The sequence below is a fragment of the Tupaia chinensis genome, unplaced genomic scaffold, assembly GCF_000334495.1.
Source record: "Tupaia chinensis unplaced genomic scaffold, TupChi_1.0 Scaffold000051_1, whole genome shotgun sequence".
NCBI classification, from domain to species: Eukaryota; Metazoa; Chordata; class Mammalia; order Scandentia; family Tupaiidae; genus Tupaia; species Tupaia belangeri.
In genome coordinates, this window is record NW_006159509.1 from 156,508 (window position 1) to 177,912 (window position 21,405).

The 21,405-nt window shown below is 38.1% G+C and overlaps 1 protein-coding gene across 6 annotated transcripts in view; it reads left to right on the forward strand.

The window, feature by feature from the left end:
* CLCN3 (Cl-/H+ antiporter 3) overlaps positions 1 to 21,405 on the forward strand; it is a 106,853-nt gene that overhangs the window by 81,826 nt on the left and 3,622 nt on the right. For 4 of the 6 annotated variants that reach the window (XR_003550894.1, XR_001371081.2, XM_006141316.3 and 1 more), the window contains exons 8-13: positions 487 to 567; positions 2,972 to 3,517; positions 5,527 to 5,713; positions 10,180 to 10,578; positions 13,256 to 13,472; positions 20,281 to 20,356. Coding sequence is in view for 4 of the 6 variants with exons in the window: in XM_006141316.3 (XP_006141378.1) it covers positions 487 to 567; positions 2,972 to 3,517; positions 5,527 to 5,713; positions 10,180 to 10,578; positions 13,256 to 13,472; positions 20,281 to 20,356 (1,506 nt within the window). In the remaining 2 variants the exon portion in view is untranslated. The remainder of the gene's footprint in view (positions 1 to 486; positions 568 to 2,971; positions 3,518 to 5,526; positions 5,714 to 10,179; positions 10,579 to 13,255; positions 13,473 to 20,280; positions 20,357 to 21,405) is intronic. The other 2 variants (XM_006141318.3, XM_006141319.3) reach the window with 1 other exon arrangement.

The window sequence follows — 21,405 nt, forward strand, 5'->3', positions numbered from 1 at the left end:
AGGGCTCTCTTTAGAGGTATTTTCAAAGGGTTTAGGGTAGTGAAAATATAGGGAAACTTACTGGGTTTTGAATTCTCTGGATATCTTGCTAAGATATACAATAATCATGAATGGTCAAGCACTTAATTGAAAAAGCTGAAAAAAAGATACCAAATTTAAAAATAAATAAATGAAACTCTCCCTGCAAATCCCAGTTAGTACATTCTCCTTTTATCTACACAAAGGTTTTGAAACTCGTCTGTATTCATTGCTTCCTCTTCTTACATTCTAATCACACTGGTATACTTGATACAAATGTTTTTTGACTTAGTAGTGAATATATGAATGATTTTCTAATTAAAGCATAAGAGAAACAGATCATCTTAAAAGACATGAATACTTGTTCTTTGCTTTGAGAGGAAGGAGCATTTAGAAAATTCAAGTAACATGAAGAGTGTTTATTTAATATTATAAGAAAATATGAAATAAGCCACATTTTCTTTCTAGGTGCTGTCAGCTGCCTCAGCTGCAGGTGTTTCTGTAGCTTTTGGCGCACCGATTGGAGGAGTGCTTTTTAGCCTGGAGGAGGTAAAAAAGTAAAGCAGTTAAAATAATATGTAATTACTCTTGTGAATATATTTTGGCACACATTTCTGTTTTATAGGCGATGTAATAGGTACAGATTTTTATTGACTTAAAATAGATTTCAAATAGATTTAAGGTTTTTAAATCTATTTTTATGAAGTGTTTTTTACAACTTCATGATTTAAAAAAGTATGTTCTACATGTTCCCTACCTGGAGAAAAAAATTTTTAAATCTATTGTTATGTATGAATACTAGTAATTATTTTACATATAGTTTGTTGACATATTTAAAATTAAGGTGAAATTGACTTAATAAGACTATACCTAAAATGATCTGTCTCCATTGGCTATATTATATAGACTATGTTTTTTCAAAATTTTAATTTTAATGAATTAAATTTATTATTATTATTTGGAGAGGTTTTTGCTATAGGGTTCATGTGCTCACCAGAAAGAGACAGAGAGACAGAAAGCGAGAAATCACTCCCTGGGGGAATGGCCACGCCACAATCTCTTCTCCATTCTCCTCTCAAGATCTTGGGCACTCACACACTCATGCCCAGCATGAGTTTAAGCCACTGGATCTGGGATTTGAACTGCATTCGATTACATGGGAGTTCAGCGACATAGCCATTACGCCAACTGCTGGTCCCTAATTTATTTATTTTTTGTTATACAGTCTGTGTGCTCACTGGAGAAAGAAGTGAGATATTACCCCGGGATTGAGGAAGGGGGTGATATCTCCTCTATTCTTTAATGATTTTGGGCACGCACATGCACCTGGTGCATTTTTCAAGCCACCAGGTCTAGGATTTGAACCATGCAGTTGGTCGTGGGATCCAGCCACCTTAACTACCACACCACCTAGCTGTTCCAGCCTATTTTTGTATGTTTGATTACTTCTGATATAGTTATTGATATTTAAGGAAGTCATTTTGGTTTTTTCTCACTGGTGCTTAAGACTTTTTTTATATGTTTACACAATAGTATGTGACTTGGATTTTTTTCTTCTTGTGAGAGAGATGAGTGGGTAGAGAGGAAAAGGTGAGAGACAGAGTTTTTTGTGTGTTTTTTTTTTTTATTACCAGTGGGCTTGTACACTTGCTAGAGAGAGGGGAAGCCCTTTTCCCCATTGGGTCATGGCACAATTGTTTTTTCCTCCATATTTCTATCCCCTCAGGATTTTGGGCATGCACATACATATGCCCAATGTGTTTTACAAGCCACTGCGTTCAGAATTTGAACTGCAGTCAGCCACGTGGAATCTGGCTTTCCACGTAAAGCAGTTAACACCATTGCGCTATGGGGCTGACTGCCAATTATAAGAATATTTTACAGTGTCTCTGTGTCATAATTCTCCTGTACTAGCCTCCCAGATAGATAGGATTACAGGTGCCTGCAGCCAGGCTCAGTATATTCAGGTTGGCTCAGGAACTGATCCCTGGCCTCCCATGTGGCTTCCCAGCCAGTGTTTGGATTTCTGTGCACCATCTGTAGTGTACACCACTGCTGATGAGCGGGGTTGTTTTTAAATTTACTTTTGTTCCCAGTTTTTTGTGTTCTCTTTCAATATAGAAAAGGCAAGTTTCATACATCTTTATGAGCTAATAGGAGTTGGTGATGGTACATTTATTTATTTATTTTAAGAATTATTTTATTTTAACTTTTTTATTTATTTATTTTAATTTGACCAGAGAGGGGCAGAGTGAGAGAGAGAGCGAGAGGAAGCGAGAAAGCAAGCTGCCAGGTTTGGGACTTGAACCATGGTCAGCCATGTGGGAGTCCAGCGCTTTTATCCACCACGACACCTGCCGACCCCACATTTATTTTTTATTTATTTATTTTTAGAGGTTCTTGCCTTAGGGCACACGTGCTCGCAAGAGAGAGAGAGAGAGACAGACAGACACCACAGTGAGAGAGAAAATGAGAAATAACCTCTTAGGAGGGATGGCTACACCACAATCCCTTCTTCACTCTCCTCCTGGGTTCTTGGGCACACATGCACACAGGTCTGGCATGATTTTCAAGCCAATGGGTCCAGGACTCGAACTATGGTCAGCCATGTGGGAGTCTAGCAACCTAACTATTATGCTGTCTGCTGGTTCCAGTACACTTATTTTTAACTACCATGATCAAATTGGTTGTGAAACTCAGTTTGAATATAAAACAATGCTAGCTATTCCAAATAATTATTAGACATTTATGATTAATAGATATTGTGAATTTATAATGATTTGATAGTCAAAGGTAATAAAACCTTCAGTATTTTTCTTATACATTAAAATCCCTTGCATGTAAATTCTGGCTGCAGCAAAATTTAGAGAGAGATTTACAGTCAAGTGATAACATTATCAGAAACATCTTATAAAATTTTATCATTAATTGTTCTTTTTCTCTTTTCTTTTAGGTTAGCTATTATTTTCCTCTCAAAACTTTATGGAGATCATTTTTTGCTGCTTTAGTGGCTGCATTTGTTTTGAGATCCATCAATCCATTTGGTAATAGCCGTCTGGTTCTTTTTTATGTGGAGTATCATACACCATGGTACCTTTTTGAACTGTTTCCTTTTATTCTCCTTGGGGTATTTGGAGGGCTTTGGGGAGCCTTTTTTATCAGGGCAAATATTGCCTGGTGTCGCCGCCGCAAATCCACCAAATTTGGAAAGTATCCTGTTCTTGAAGTCATTATTGTTGCAGCCATTACTGCTGTGATAGCCTTCCCTAACCCCTACACCAGACTAAATACCAGTGAACTGATTAAAGAGCTTTTCACAGACTGTGGGCCCCTGGAATCCTCTTCTCTTTGTGACTACAGAAATGACATGAATGCCAGTAAAATTGTTGATGATATTCCCGATCGTCCAGCAGGCATTGGAGTATATTCAGCTATATGGCAGTTATGCTTAGCCCTCATATTTAAAATCATAATGACAGTATTCACTTTTGGTATCAAGGTAAGAGCTAACATGAGGTGATGTTTAAATAAACTTGGCATATTCAAAACTTGTCAAAGAGAAATGAAAATTTTATCTACAGATTGCTTTTCTAAATGTAGGTTGAGAAAATACTGTTCTTCTCTTTTGGGTTTAGTTTTAAATAATGAAAGAGATCATTCTATAGGATATATTGTTGAACATACAGCTTAAGGTAACTATTCATTTTGTTCTTGCTAAGTGGGTCAGTGATTTGGGAAGTGCTCAGCTGGGCATGTTTTGATTATGTTCTCTCAGGGTTATTATCACATATGGTTTGGGTTGGTCATCTCAGACTTCTTCATTTAGGTGCCTAGCACCTGCGCTGAGAAGATTCAGCCCACTGAGGCTAGAGTATCTGGGCTCTTGGGATATCTTTGTGCATATGTATGCTCACTCGCATGCGCGTGTGTGACTTTTCTGGCTAGTGACCTCAGGATAGTGTTTTTGTTTTTGTTTTTTTCTTCAACATGAGAGATGAACACAGAGACAGGCACCCCCATTGGAGTACTTTATGTCATGATCCATCCTGTTTTCAGCTGGCTCAGTGTACAGGCACTCACATGCCCAGGTGCATGGGGAGGTCCTAGGATGCTCACCCAGACCCTTTCCCATGTGCATATAGCCATGTTACTACTGTACCACCATCTGTCCCTGCACATGATAGCTAAAGGCTTCAAAAGCAAATGTCGGGCCAGTCCTGTAGTATATGATTGAATGTTGTGCATAGAGAGCCAAATCCAGTGTGACCAACCATGGTTTGAATCCTGGCATCAGTGGCTTAAAAAACAAACCAGGAGTGTGCATATGCATGCCCCAAATCCTGATAGGAGGGAGAAATCGAGTAAAAAAGATAATAGTGAGACCATGCCCATTGTGGCGTGCTTTGTCCCTCTTTAAAAAAAAGTCTGTCTTGCAAACACACAAGTAAGTTCTCTTTTCTTTTGTCCTCTATATTTAGTCCACTGGGTATCAAGGTTAAGTAATAGGAAAATCTTTAACTTTTATTCTTTTTTTCTAAGAAAAACAAGTTCAAGATGTTATTAAAACTCCTTTTTTTTTTTTTTTTGCAGTAAGTTGGTTTTCTATGATCCCAACTTCCTCACCACCAACTGAACCTACTGGGAAGCTGGGACCAATTGGCAGGATTTGTTTAAGTTCCACATTATTCTCAGCTCTGGCTGGAGAATCATAACTGAAGCATATTTTGATTCTTTCTGTTGTGTATCCCTTTAATAATCCAGATGCGTTCCATGTGCCATTGTTCTGTGCTCAGCCTTTTTCATGTCCAGAACAGTTGAGAGCATTTAATGAGAGCTGTAAATGATCTTAAGTGGTCTAATGTTTCTTTTATCCTCACTGAATTTAATAAACATTTTTCTCTTTTTAATTATATATATATATATATAAATCACTCAAAATATTGGGGAACTCCGATTAAGACTGCCTACTTGAACAATGACCACTTAAGAAAAATAGCGTATTTTTATCATTTGTAAATATGTAGGAAGATATAATCTTGGAGTATAGTGCTTCAAACTGAAACATTGGGTTTGTCAGAAAAGTCATGACACATTTTTGCATAGATAAAACAAAAAATATACATCATGATTTTTTTCTACAACTCAATAGTTTTATGAAAAATGCTTATTGTCCTTTTTCTTTTTTCATTTCATAATGAACTAATAAAAATTTTGCTAGTGACTGGCATATGTCCTTAGATCAAGTATAAGTAACTCCTGAGTTACTATATTTCTTCTTTACCCTAAGGAATGTGGTCTTTTGCTTTGTAACTGAATCCATGGAATATTTAAGGTACTGTTACAATAAACTACTGCTGTAGTTTTAGGATACTAGGATAGGTACATGTTTTTATTTATATGCCATATAAATAAAATACAAAAAGTGCTAGAAACAAATTCGTAGAATGTAAGTTCCCAGGCTATAAGCAGAGGATCTCTACCTCATTCAGAATTTTATTGTTGTTATAGGTACCCTCAGGCTTGTTCATCCCCAGCATGGCCATTGGAGCAATTGCAGGAAGAATTGTGGGGATCGCAGTGGAACAGCTGGCATACTATCATCACGACTGGTTCATCTTTAAGGAATGGTGTGAGGTTGGGGCTGACTGCATTACACCTGGCCTTTATGCCATGGTTGGTGCTGCTGCATGCTTAGGTAATGGAACTCCATCTGCCTGTGTGTAGGTGTTTGCAAGTCTGAGAGAGAAAAGCCTGAGGGAGGACTAGTTCATGAGTAGTTGGAAGAAAGGGAGAATACCAGACAGAGGGAGGGGATGTCTCAACACAGTTGAAAACAGTAGTAACGTTAAGGTGTTATCCAGTACTAGTTTTCATTTTACCATCTCAGAATATTTGTTAATAGAAAAATTTAATAGTTATGTGCATATTTGTAATATCTCATATGCTTTATGGTAGGTAGTATCTCAGTACAGCATAGGCTTAATCTTGTCTAAGGAGAGCTTTGTTTTTTTTTTTTTTTTTCCATTGTTAAGAATCTTGGCTTAATGACAACAACTGTGGCATCGTTCTTACCATTATAGCCAAATTTCAATATAGTTTTACTTAGGGTTGTGTAGTAATTTGTCAATAGACTTTATAAAATGTTTATTTACCAGCCCTCTACGCATGCACCTCTAAGGCATAGCGTTAACACATGAACAATGTGGGCTTGAACTATGTCGGTCCACTTATGTATAGATTTTTTTCAGTAAATACTATAAACGTATTTTCTATTATTATTATTTTTTTAATTTTTGCTATAGGGCATGTGTGCTCACTAGAGAGAGACAGAGTGTGAGAGACAAAGATGGAGAGGGAAAGTGAGAAATCACTTCTTAGGGAGGTGATGGCTATGCTGCAATGCCTTCCCTCCAGTCTCCTCTTGGGATTTTGGGTACATGTGCATACACATCTGGTGTGTTTTTTAAGCCACTAGGTCTGGACTCAAACCACGCAATTGGCTGTGTGTGATCCAGCCACTTTAACCATTGTGCCACCTGATGGCTCATGTATTTTCTCTTTACAATTTGCTTAATGATGCTTTTTTAAAAAAATCTAGCTTTATTATAATCATATGGTATGTAATACATATACAAAGATGTGTTAATCAACAGTTTATGTTATTCGGGCTGTCTATTAACAGATAACTAACAGTAGTTCACTTTTTGGGAAGTCAAAATTTATACACAGAATTTTAACTGTACAGGGGGTCAGTCTCCTAAATCTTATGTTGTTCCAGGGTCAGCTGTACTCATTTTAATGGAAAGTAAAGCAAAATACCTGTATTGGGTATTTAAGAGTCTATTTATTGTTTTTTTGGGGGAGCATGAAAATAGTTTCCCTTTGTCCATTAATATTTGGTTATAATATTTAACAGTAGGTTTTTTTTTTTTTTTACTTTGTTTTGTTTAAGAAATTTTTTTTTTTTAAGAGAGATTTTTGCTATAAGGTGTGTGTGCTCACTAGAAAGACAGAGACAGACAGACAGATAGAACACAAGAAATCACCCCCCTGCCAGGGGGATGGCCACGCCACAATCTCTTCTACTCTATTCTTCTCTCAGGATCTTGGGCACGCATGTACATGTAATGTGAGTTTAAGCCACTGGGTTCTGGAGTCGAATTGCAGTCAACTACATGAGAAACCAGTGATGTAACTATTACACCATCTGTTGTTCCCTGTTTAGCGAATCTTAATTATGTAATTATTAATTTTCAAAAGTATAATATCCAATTAAAATTAAAGACAGTCATTTTTACTAAAGTAGTAAGTATTTATTAAGCATCCACATTCTTTTTTTTTTTTTTTTGGAGAGGTTTTTGCGATAGGGTGCTTGCGCTCGCCAGACAGAGACAGACAGAAAGTAAGAAATCACCCCCCAGGGGGGATGGCCACGCCACAATCCCTTCTCCTCCATTCTCCTCTCGGGATCTTGGGCACTCATGCACACACGCCCGACGTGAGTTTTAAGCCACCGGGTCCGGGACGCGAACCTCAGTCGACTACGTGGGAGTCGAGTGACATAGCCATTATGCTAACTGCTGGTTCCCAGCATCCACATTCTTATTTAGCATTGTATTAGATACAATGAGTGATAAGGAAAGAAAACATAAAACATGGCCCAGCCTCAACTATAGTCAAGTTGGGGAGACAAGACCAACAGTGAGAAAATAACACTGCACAATGCACAGTGATTATCTACAGTGCTGACATCGAAGTATTATAAGAATTGAGGGAAAAGGAGCGGAAGTAGTTCAGGAAGTTGGCATCATGAACAGCATTTTAAAATATGAGTAGAATTTAAAGAAGAGAGGACTTTATTAAAGATTATGAGGTAAAGAAGACTAAGAAATTGGGATGGGAATACATTTTGCATTTAGGGGGCTTTGAGGAAACTGACTATAAGTAGATTATTTAGGGTACTTTGGGGGAAGTGAAGTTGGGCTGTTGAGAAAGAGCTGATTATGAAATATTAAGTTGTCGGAAAAATCATCACTTTTTTTATGCAAAAATATGTCATGACTTTTCTGACAAGCTAATAATACAAGGAACCTGATGTATGTCAAAATGAATTATATTTGGAATTGGTCAGATTTTTGGCAAAGTCTTGGCTTTGCCCCTTTTAAATTGCTAACTTTGAAAATGTTCCTTTATTTCATGTATTTTAAATTTTCTCATCTATAAAATTAAAATAATAGCTTTCTGGATTATATGAGATAAAATGCATGCAAAACTGTTAGCATAATGCCTGGCAAAATAAGTGATTAGTTAAAAAAAAAAAGAAAAAAGCCTTTGTAAACTGACTGGGACCTACATAGCATAGAGTTGTTACGTAATATTGGGTTATTGGAAAAGTCATGACACAGGAAAAATGTGTCATAACTTTTTTGATGACCTAATATATAGTAGGTTCTTTCTCCCTTCTATTTTTAGGTTAAAAAAACAAAAAGGAAGAGTTTAAGCTTAACACAGTGTGAGCTGGTAAGTCCTGGTAGGTTTCTGAGCAAAGGACCAACATAGTAAGAGCATTATTTAGAAAAGATTAACTTGGGAACATGGCTTATATAAATGAATTGAAGGTAATTGGGCCTGGAGTCAAGGAGGTTAAAAAAGAAATTGTATTTTTGTCAGCAGGTGGTATAATGGTTACATCACTGGACTCCCATGTAGTTGACCACAGTTCCAGTCTTAAACCCGCCAGCTTAAAACTCACACTGGGTGTGTATGCTTGCATGCCCAAAATCCCAAGAGGAGAATGGAGGAGAAGGGATTATCGTGTGGCCATCCTGCCTTGGGTGTGTGGGGGGGGTGATAGCTCACTTTCTGTCTCTCTGTTTCTCTCTGTCTCTCTGGAGAGTGCATGCACCCTATAGCGAAAATTTCTCAAAAAACAATTGTATTGAAATTAAGGAACAAATTTTCAAGGGCCTGAACTAGTTGGTAACAGTGAAAATGCTAAGAAAGAGACCCATGGATGACTATTTGCAGATTAAATCAGATAGGACTCGGTGATGATCTAGATGTTGCGATAATGTAAATGGATGAACCAAGAATGGCTCCCCAGGTTGTTAGGAAGAATGTGGTACCTAGTGTTGAAAGTCACAGAAGTTGGAACGATGATCTCTTTGAAGAGGAAAATGAGTTTGTTTAATTAACTTCTTTAAGTGTGATGGTTTCTGTGACTGTAAATCAGTCACAGAAGTTTTTTTACACTGCAAAAGACAACAGTAAGATACCGTACATGTAATTTGAGACATGGGACAAAGCTAGTAGTAAATTGAGAGATGTAGATTAGGGAGACATAACCATAGAGATGATAATTGAGAATGATGATTTTAGTAAATGAATAGATGAGTTTTCTATGGGGGATATTAGCACAAGGAATCAAACTATTTTACTCATTTGAAGAGTTTTAGGGAGAGGAATTTATTTATTTTTCTTTCTTTTTTTAGACAAGTTTTTACTGTAGGGTGCACGTGCTCACTGGAGAGACAGAGAGAGACAGAAGGTGAGAAATCACCCCCCAGAGGGGTTGGCCATGCCACAATCCCTTCTCTTCCATTTTCCTCTTGGTATTTTGGGCATGCACGCACATGTGCCCAGCATGAATTTTAAGCTGCCAGGTCCAGGACTTGACATCAGTTGACTACGTGGGAATCCAGTGACATAACCATTATGCCATCTGCTGGTCCCGGGAGAGGACTTTATTAAATTAATATTCTACCTGTATGACAGTTTAATTTGTAAACCAGTAGCAAAAAATATAGCCTTCCCCAAATTCCTTAAAAACTAATAATAATCCCTTATCATGGTGAAATAATGTCTTTGCTCCAGCAATAAACTATAATGACAAATTTGTTTCAGTTGGTCACTTGGATTGTTTTTATAGGAGGTAAACAGTTGTTAAAATATTATAGTCTTCTGTGTTATAAATAAAGAATACTGGTGTTTTTCTAGAAGTCAGTAGTATTAATGGTTATTGTGCTAAGGAGTAGTATTTGATGATGATGCTTTTCACTAAGTTGTATTTACAATTTCAAGTTCAACCGTCTATGCAGAAAGTTCTAATAACATATGAGGAGGATCCTGTCCTTCCTGACCAGTGGTGCTTATTTTTTTCAGGTGGTGTGACAAGGATGACTGTCTCCCTGGTGGTTATTGTTTTTGAGCTTACTGGAGGTTTGGAATATATTGTTCCCCTTATGGCTGCAGTGATGACCAGTAAATGGGTTGGCGATGCCTTTGGTAGGGAAGGCATTTATGAAGCGCACATCCGGTTAAATGGATACCCTTTCTTGGACGCAAAAGAGGAATTCACTCATACCACTCTGGCTGCTGACGTCATGAGACCTCGAAGGAACGATCCCCCTTTAGCTGTCCTGACACAGGACAATATGACAGTGGATGATATAGAAAACATGATAAACGAAACCAGCTACAATGGCTTTCCTGTTATAATGTCAAAGGAATCTCAGAGATTAGTGGGATTTGCCCTCCGAAGAGACTTGACGATTGCAATAGGTATCCTTCTTTTTTTGTTTTGTTTTAATGCTTTTCTCCATTGATTACATGCACTTGCTAGAAAGAAACAGAAAGAGACAGTGAGAGTAAAAGTGAGATCATCATCCCTTCTCCATTCTCATTCTGGGATTTGGGGTATGCACACACACATGCCTAGTATGATTTTCAAGCCCCTAGGTCTGGGAGTTGAACTATGGTCAGCTGTGGGATCCAGCACCTTAACCACAATGCCACCTGTTAGTGCCCCCCTCTTAAAAAATGTATGTATGTATACACACACACACACACACACACACACACACACACACACACAAGATTTCTGGAAGAAAGGAAAGTAGTAAAATATAATTGATTTTATGTAGGATCAAGGAATATTACTTTATTCCTTAAATGTTCTCTAGTGACCACCCCTGTAGTCTAGTGGTTAAGGGAGCTGGATCCCACATGGCTGGCTATGCAGTTCAAATCCCAGCCCCTGGGACCAGCATTTAGTGTAATGGCTATGTTGCTGGACTACCACGTAGTCGACCGCGGTTCGGACCCGGTGGCTTAAACTCACGCCGGGCATGTGTACGTGCGTGCCCAAGATCCTGAGCGGAGAATGGAGGAGAAGGGATTGCGGTGTGGCCAGGGTGATTTCTCACTTTCTGTCTCTCTGTCTCTCTCTGTCTGTCTGGCAAGTGCACGTGCCCTAAGCAAAAACCTCTCCAAAAAAAAAAAAAAAAAAAATCCCAGCACTAGTGCCTAAAAAACATGCTGGACACATGTGCATGCATGCCCAAATTCCCAGTAGGTTAGAAAAGTGGAAAAGGGATTGCAGTGTGACCATTCCCCGTTGAGTGTGCAGTAAAACTTGTACATTAATTTGATGTTTTGACCTATGTGAAATTGTAGAATGATTAATGATTAATATCACCTCACATACCTTTTTATGTGTGTGTAAGACTGTTTAAAATCCATTCATAACAATTTTCAAATAACATGAAAGAATAAAAGTGATATTCTTGACTGAGCCACTGTGGTGCAGCAGTAATGCTAGCACCCTGCATAGTTCTTTTAACTCTAATACTAGTGTTATGAGTTACTTACATACCCCCAATATAATGTACTAATTTGACTGTCATTTTTTATGATAACCAAACTTAAGTGGCATAGAAAATTCTACACTTTTTGTTTCCCCCTTCATGCTTTATAGTACTAATGCCACACTTTTTTTTTTTTTTTTTAATTTGCTAGAGGGTGTGTATGCTTGCAGACAAGAGACAGAGATGGAAAGCAAGGAAGTCCCCCCCTCTCTCCACCATGAAGAATGGTCACACGGCAATCCCTTTTACTGCATTTCTCCTTTCAGGATTTTGAGCAAGCATACACATTTGCCTGGTGTTTTTTTCAGGCTGCCAGGTTTGGGACTTGAACTGTGCCCTTGGGCCACACAGGATCCAGCAGCCTTAACTGACACACCACAGCTGGCCCTGATGTCAAACTGTTTTGTGTGTGTGTCCATTAATGATACATGATAATAGCATATACACTCTATATTCAGTTAGACACAAGTCGTTAGCCAGATTCCTCTCATGAGCTAAAAGCAATCTAACAAGCATTTGTCAAAAAACGTTTGTCAGTTGCTAATGGACCTTCTTTTCCATGCCATGAACATGCTTTTAAGGTGATGTAGTCAGTACTGATCATTAATACTTCAGTTAATGCCATCCTACTTGAATGTGTTACAACACAGTTAAGTATGGTTTTAGTGGCTGGGAGGAGTAAAAACATTATAATATTTATGAACAACAACATCTGCTTCTCAGTTTAGGAATGATACTTATTATTTTTGGCTTAGATATTTTTCTACTAGAATTCCTATTCCAAGTAGCTTAACTAGTAACAAATACCACATTCCCTCAATGTTTTGAATAATATTAACTTAAAATAGAAACAAAGCTGGATGACTTTTATGTTGCCCTCTTCCTGTGGTCCCTGTCCTTCTTTCCATCTTTGCCACTCTTTTCTAGCACATTCAGTGCTGGAAGTAGGCAGCAGGTCAGAAGCACTTAAAGGAGAGCACACTGGAGAGAAGAAGTTACCAGAGCCTTTACAAATAAAACTACCCAAAAGATCAGTCTTTGTTCATTATGTGCATAATTGTAGTTTCAGCCCATCTGCAGTGCTCATGATTCATCTAGAAAATTACACCGTAATAGCAGAGACGAGAAAGAACCAGCTAATTCACGGGGTAGAATGCACAGCATAGTCAAAGCAAGATGAAGAGAGTCGCGTTACTTCCTTTACTCCTACTGCATAGCCTTTGTTCACCAGTGGATCCGCTGCTCTCATAATCTGTACAGATTTTTATATCCCATACTCAAAACATGCTTCTTTGTCCCGCAGAGTGAGAAAACAGCATCAGCCCCAGTAAATTCTGCAATGATATAACTAACAGAAGTATTTTATTTACAACAAGATGATCGTTATTAGTGGAATCTAATTCAGTTAAATGTAAGAAATTTCTAGGTGGTGTTTCAGTTGATTCTTTTCTTGGTTAAGGAAAAGATAAGCAAAAGTGAAGGGACTAAAAGTAATAGGATGTATTTGTTTTTTAATCTCTGAATAAATAAGTTGCCCATAAAGAAACAAACCTATTGGTTTACACTTTTTTATCTTCTCTATCTCTTTTCAGAAAGTGCCAGAAAAAAACAAGAAGGTATCGTCGGCAGTTCTCGGGTGTGTTTTGCACAGCACACCCCATCGCTTCCAGCAGAGTCTCCTAGGCCATTAAAGCTTCGAAGCATTCTTGACATGAGCCCTTTCACCGTGACAGACCACACCCCAATGGAGATTGTGGTGGATATTTTCCGAAAGCTGGGTCTGAGGCAGTGCCTTGTAACTCACAATGGGTAAGTTTGGTACCACAGAAGTCAGTTCACTTACCAGAATTTACTGTCCTTTTTGGTAAAATCTGTATATTGTTATTAGGGGAGAATGTGAGTCAGCTCCCTAGTGGGAGGCCCTGTCATTTAGTGTGGTTATAAATGTAGGATCAGTCAGTCAAGTTTCATACATACTAAAGACTCAGAAGAATGATAACTGCCCCCTCTTTGCCAGAACATAAAGGAGTATTGTCAAGAGTACTTCAAAGTTGGAGAAGAGGTGCTAGAAGCTCTAGAACATGAACAGCATGTCAAGCTTAGAGGAATAAGCTTCCTTTGCTAGAGGAATAGTGGACCTAACCTGTGTGGAATACTGTAAAAACCTGTTTTTGTGTGTGGGTGTGTGCACAAGTATTTCATTCTGAGTATATAGTATATCAATTTCTAGTGGAAAACAACTTCTTAGGTATTTCACTGTTTACTCTTTTAGCTAATACTTTGTCACATAATGAAGAAAATAACACATAATTAAATGAAATCTATTAATTTGCTAAAAATCTTCAACCAGTGTTGTTTCCTCTTGTCTACCTTTTCCATTTATAAATCTTTTACATATACTGCTAACAAAAAATTAATACTCAGGTATTTTAAATTCTGCAGTGATATAATGCATTGGGCCAGCCAGTGAGTGATATGTTGATTAACATGACTGGATCCTACATGACCAGTTATGCAGTTTGAGGGATGTGCCGGGTGCACATGCCTGCATGCCCAAAATCTAAAGAGGAGAGAGAGAGAGAAGAACGGATTGTGGTGTGACCATGTCCTGTAAGGGATGATTTCTCTCTTTCCCAAAAAAAATCTGTCTCTCTTTCTCTCTGGTGAGCACACATGCCTGTGGCAAAAATTTTAAAATAAAATGTATCCATCGATAACTTATTTTTCTGCTTTTTACACAAAATACCCATGTTCCTCCCTGATAGGAGTAGAAGAAAGTGACAGATGTCAAAGGAGTTGAGGAGACTCACTACACAGCATGTTGTGGCAAGCACTTATGCTTCATCCCCACTGCTCTCCTCCTGGATCCAGGACCTGTTTCCCCACCCATTCTTTTAGGCCTCTTCCATTATATTATGTTCCTTATTGAAATTCTTTAGAACATTGTTTTATCTGAAAGTACATAATAGGAAGACTAGGGAGGAGAAAGAAAAGGTATTCTTGAGTTATGCATAAACTGGATGGTTAGCCTGAACTGTGTGAAGCTGGTTGAAGCACTACACACTTAGAGAATCACAGCAGGTGTTTTCTCTCTTTCATTGCCAGAGGGCACATACACTCACCAGAGGAAAGACTGAGAAGGAGAAAGCACTTCCCAATGGCATGTGGTCGTGCTGCAGTCCCTTCTTCTGAAAATCCTCTCTCAGGTCAGGATTTGGGGCATCCATGCACACGCACCTGGTGTGTCTTTTAAGCTTCCTGGATGGGGATTCAAACTGCAGTTGGTCATGTGGGATCAGGATCCCTTGACCACTAGGCTATGGGGCTGCCCCTTATAACGTTTACAAAACATATGGATGACAGAACACATCCATTTGCTAGTCCTTGAGTATTTGTAGTTATTAAATGGCTTAGTTGGAACCTAACCTGAGTTGTTATAAACCGTCCTCAGTGACTGGCCTGGTCCTCTATGTACACCACTCCTCATGTAACAAGCAGCCTCACAGCCTCTCTACCACTGGCCAGCACAGGAACCCCCTTTCGCAGTCCCTGTGAGTCTCGGAAATCCCCTTTGTCTCCTCTCTGTAGTCGATCAGTATTCACTACAGGAAGTGTTTGCAGTCATGCAAACTACATATTTTGTTTATAAATTTGTGTTATTATGCATATTAGAATTCAAAATAAATAAAAATAATTATGCTGGATTTATTGCTTTGTCAGAAAAGTCATAATGTGTTTCCCATGCAAAAGATGCATCATGACTTTTCTAATGGTGGTATGTTGTGCTGTGATGTGTCTTTTCACTTTCTGGCACTTACGCTTTTTGTGTGGGTGAGATTACATTATTCTAGTGTGATGTCATGTGACATCTATTGAAAAATATATCCCCTGTGGTACCACAGCACACCACAAGACATCTTCCTTTAAGTTTCTCCCTAGGGACTAGCAAATGGTGTAATGGTTATGCCGCTGGACTCCTGCATAGTTGACTGCAGTTCAAATCCCAGACTAAGTGGCTTAAAACTCAAACTGGGCGCAGGTGCATACATGCCCAAAATCCCAAAGGGAGGATGGAAGAGAGCGATTGTGGTGTGGTCACTCTCCCCCCCCGGGGGGGGGGTGGTGGTGGTGATTTCTCACTTTCTGTCTCTGTCTCTCCCTGTCTCTCCGGAGAGCACACACACCCTATAACACAAATTTCCCTTAAAAAAAAGTTTCTCCCTTATGCACCAGTTCACTTAAGAACCTAGTTGTAGGAATCAAAAATGAGAAATGCCTGTACTAACAAATATGGATGTTACTCTCTAGGTTATGACTGTGACCACAAAGCTGCTACATGAGCTTTGCTGATTGATTAATTCCTAGGTTTGGTAGCATAGATATTAGAATAGAAGAAGTTTAAAAGAAAGTATAAAAATAACAAAGTAGGGAGAGAGGTGGATTGCTAATTAAAATTTTACCTAATGCTATCTGTTTATATGAAAGTGTGTATATGAGGAGGATTTTTTCTTAAGGGAATCTGTTTGATTTTTTTGGTGATATTTTATTATTTCTTTCCTTGTAGGAAAATAAATTGATAAGTAGGGTAAGAAGAGAGATCAACTGGGGAGATGGCATTTGGGATTTTATTTCTTTTAATTACATAAGGAGGAAGTAGGGTTCTATTTTCACTTAAAGTTAAATGATTTAAAAACAAAAATCATGTCTTCTCGTTTTTAGTGAAGAGTATGGAATTATGGATAGCTGTTAATATTTCATAGTTTATATTGGGTTCTTACAGGTGGAAAATAGTTATTGAGGGAAGAGAGAAACAGCAAATCTAGAAACTTGGATACCAGGAGAAAAAGAGTAGATAAGGGGAAATGTCTATAAATTATAAAGATATAAATTAGTTATAATTTCCTACATTAAAAAAAATGCTATAGGTCATATGTGCTCGCCATAGAGATTCAGAAAGAGACAGAAAGCATCCCCCTAGGAAGGAGGGCCACTCCACAGTCCCTTTTCCATTCTCCTCTCAGAATTTTGGGCATGTACACACTTGCATCCAGTATGTTTTTTCAAGCCTCTGGGTGGGTCCAGGACTTGAACCACAGTTTGCCTTAACCACCATGCCACCAGCTGGCCCCTCACAATTTTTTTAATGTGGTAAAATTTCTTTTTTTTTTTTTCGGGAGGTTTTCGCTATAGGGCGCGTGCGCTCACCAGACAGACAGTGAGAGACAGAGAGACAGAAAGTGAGAAATCACCCCTCAGGGGGGATGGTCACGCCACAATCCCTTCTCCTCCATTCTCCTCTCGGGATCTTGGGCACGCACGCACACGCGCCCGGTGTGAGTTCTAAGCCACCGGGTCCGGGATGCGAACCGCGATCGACTACGTGGGAATCCAGCGACATAGCCATTAAGCTAACTGCTGGTTCCCATGGTAAAATTTCTTAAAAGCTTTTAGTCTTGTGGAGCTAGCAGGATGTTAATTAATAGGATTTACTTGAAGTTTTGTGACTATACTGTTAAAATTTCTTTACTATAAACTTCTCAGAACTTTAAAAAATGGTTATATTCCTTGATTCCCAGATAAGGGTAATAAGGACACATCATTTTCCAAACTTACCTGAAAACGCAGCCATTTTTTTTGTTGTTATTGGGAGAAAGGGGAAAGAATTCATGAGACTGATATTTCTTAGAATATACTTTGAGAAAACTGAATTATGCACTGTTAATACTTTCATCATTACTTGTTAACCCAAAAGCAAACAGATTATTCTCTATGCAAGTCAGTTTTGCATTGATTCTCTCTCCTCCCCCTAAAATCAAGTAGCACTGAATCTAGCCCTATTAAATCACTCTTCTCCAGTAACTAAAGAAAACTGTGTGTATTTCTCCCTTTTTAGGGCTATTACTTAGTAAATATAGAGATTACTTTGTAAATCTCTGAATTTACCACTAGATCCTTCTAAATGTAATTTTTCTTATTGTGTATCTTGTGATTTGATACAGTTTACTTGTATAGATGATATTAACTGAAATGAATCATTTTAAATAATTTAAAAAGCATGTATAAGAATTAAACTAGTGGGACCAGCAGTTAGCGTAATGGCTATGTCGCTGGACTCCCACGTAGTCGACCGCAGTTCGCGTCCTGGACCCGGTGGCTTAAAACCCACGCCGGGCGCATGTGCGTGCGTGCCCAAGATCCCGAGAGGAGAATGGAGGAGAAGGGATTGCGGCGTGGCCATCCCCTCTGGGGGGTGATTTCTCACTTTCTGTCTATCTCTCTCTGTCTGTCTGGCGAGCACACGCACCCTATAGTGAAAAACATCTCAAAAAAAAAAAAAAAGAATTAAACTAGTATTATTGTATTTAATTCATTGCCAAGATCTTCACATTTCTCAACTGTGACTATAAAATCAAATGACTTGGCAGCTTTTTAACTTCTAACATTTAGTCAATGAAGAGCATCTGTTGAGTGATTGAATGTTCAGTTTATATACTAGTGTAATTTCTCTTTTTTCAGAGACAGATTTGTGCATAGGGCATGTGCACTTGCTGGAGAGACAGAGACAGAGAGACGGAAAATGAGAAACCACCTCCCAGGGGGATGGCCACATCGCAGTCCCTTCTGTATTCACCTCCTGGGATTTTGGTCATGCACACACATGCATCCAGCGTGAGTTTTAAGCCCCAGGTCCAGAACTCGAACAGCAGTCAACTACATGAGAGTCGAGCAATGTAACCATTATGCCATCTACTGGTCTTGTTATTTCTGAGGTTTTTCAGAGGCAAAGTTTCTCCTATGCACTGAAAACTGTCCAATTTATCCTTATGCTTAAGGATTAATATGTTGTTTCAAAAAATTTACGAGGAAACTTGAGCACAGAGCCTATCTCTGCCTTTTCCTTCTTCTTGACTGCCCCTTCTCCACCTCCAGCCATCATCTAAGGTAATTATAAGTTTACTATCCTTAATCTGAAAATCTGAAATGCTCCAATTTCCAGAACTTTTTGAGAACCAACAAGATGCCAAAAGTGAGGAACCCCAGACCTCCTATGATGGGTTACCATTAAAAACTGTAATAGAAAAAAGACTATAAAAAATTACCTTTGGGGGGACCAGCAGTTAGTATAATGGCTATGTCGCTGGACTTCTACGTTGTCGAACGTGGTTCGAGTCCTGGACCCGGTGGCTTAAACTTACACTGGTTGCTTGTGCGTATGTGCCCAAGATCCCAAGAGGAGAATGGAGGAGAAGGGATTGCGGCGTGGCCATACCCCCTGGGGGGGTGATGTGGCGTGGCCATACCCCCTGGGGGGGTGATGTGGCGTGGCCATACCCCCTGGGGGGGGTGATTTCTCACTTTCTGTCTCTCTGTCTGTCTCTGTCTGGCAAGCGCACAAACCCTATAGCAAAAACCTCTCAAAAAAAAAAAATTACCTTTGGGCTATATGTATAAGGTGTATATGAAACATAAATGAATTTCAGATATAGGCTTGGGTCTCATCCCCAACATTCAAAATCCAACACTTTTGGTCCTAGACATTTTAGGATATGGAATATTCAACCTGTGTTTTATAATGGATACATTCCTAGGACAAGACTTCTTCAAATACCCTGGTGACATTCTTCAAGAAGTCAGAATGTTTGAAGGCAGTTTAACAAGAAAATTGACTTAAACATATCACCAAGGAAATGTTCAGTTACTCTGTAGTGCATTTTGGACATGCTTCCAGAATTGGAAGATTAAAGTATTTTTTGTAAGATTTACTTTTATTGTTTATATTACCACATATTGCATTTGGATTCATTTATTTCCATTATAAAACTAAAAACTAGAATTTATTTTAATAATTAAAAAGTTTAACTTAGTTTCAAATATCTTCATTATGAGAATTTAAGTTCATTACCTTACTTAATGTGCTAGTATTAACTGAGAAAAGTCATTACTTTAAAAAATAATGTAGGAAGTCAGTCATTCATGTTGACCCCTAATCATAAATCTGTTCTATTCGTTTAAGAAGTGGCATTCACAGTTTCTGAAATTTAGGGAATGTTTCTTTCTTTTGGTTGGCATTATTTATTTGACACGTTCCTTTTCATTTTAATTCCAAATAATAGTAAAATCCAAAGGATGTCTTAAGATTCCCCTCGGCCAGTAAGGCTAAGGCTTTTCCTACCTTTTCACTGCTGCGGTAGATCCAAATAACAGCTGCTGTGTTGTGACAGCTTAGAAGTTAGAGAAATATTTTCATCTAAAGAAAGAACACTGAAAATGAAACTCTAAATTTTAGACATTTTTAGCCGTGTATCAGTATTGTTTCTTTTGTACTTTTCTTTACAGTTCTTCATTCTGAACTTTTATAATTTTGAGTTTTAATTGAACAAGGAAAACAATCCATTCTTTAAGAATAGCATTGTATCACTGAAAAGTCAGTAGAATTTATGCAAACGCAATCTAAAAGTTTAAATCACTTTTGTTTTTATTTTTCTAAAGTTCATGACAAGCATTCTTATGGTTTATGTTTTTAATTTATTTATTTTTGTTCTTTCTTTATCATTATGATTCAAACCTCTTTTAATTTGATTTCTCACACAGTTATTAGCATAATAATCTGTTTCAGGATTGTCTTGGGGATCATCACAAAGAAGAATATATTAGAGCATCTCGAGCAACTAAAGCAGCACGTCGAGCCCTTGGTGATTAGATATATCAGATCTCCTTATTAGACACCTTAGAAGTCAGGAAGCATGACACTTGTGAACTGTTCAGTTCTCTGTCCCAGTTATCTGCTGAACAAAAAATCCTATGATGCTGCCAATCACTATTGTATCTGATTAAAAAATACATATATCTGTGAGATAAATTTAGATTTGTATAAAACTCCATTTGTAGAAAGCAAAAGGTAACGGCTTTCATCAAAGTCATTAGTTAACAAATTTAAGAATTCTAAACAGTTTGGTAGTTGAATGAGTTAACACTATTGGACATCCATAAAGTGAGCACGTGACAAATCTGTCTACCTAGTGGATCTGCGAGTCTCAGAGGACTCCTGACAAGTTGAAAATGTCTGCCCTATCACCCAACCCACCCTACCTCCCCTCCTTTTTTTAAAATGTATTCTAGTCTATGATAGTCTTGTGGTAAATCTAAGCTCCTAAGTGATTTTAAATGAGCTTAGGAATTAGAATTCCTGACAGTTAAGTAGATTTTTTTCATGGGCACATCAAAATGTAATGTATATATACAACATTTGTGATCATGACATTGGTCTTTTTTTTTTTTTTGCCATACCTTGCATACTTTCTAATAATGTGTGTCCTGTCATCTCATTAGTGAATTGTACCTCGATTATATGTGTGCCCCTTTTGTATGATGTTTCTAGAATGCTGTAAGCAGCTTTTAGGGGTTAAATGCATTTGTTTTAACTGGCTTTCTGTCCTTGTGATTTCATGACTGCAGATAGTTTTGAATTATCATATAACATAAAAATTGTCTGGCTTTAGCAATTAGTACCTGAAATTATTTTGCCCTGCAATTGTCATTACCTATATGAAGCTTGTCCCAGTTTGCTTTACATACCCAACTGATTATGTATTCCTTTTGTATGCTAATATTTCACAAGTGTTTCATGCATCCTTTTTTTTTTTCCTAAAAACAAAACAAAACAAACCTACTAACCAGAATAATAATAGTAGCTACTCATTCATTCTGCTTTCTGCTTCACCTGTTATCTTTTAGGACTGCT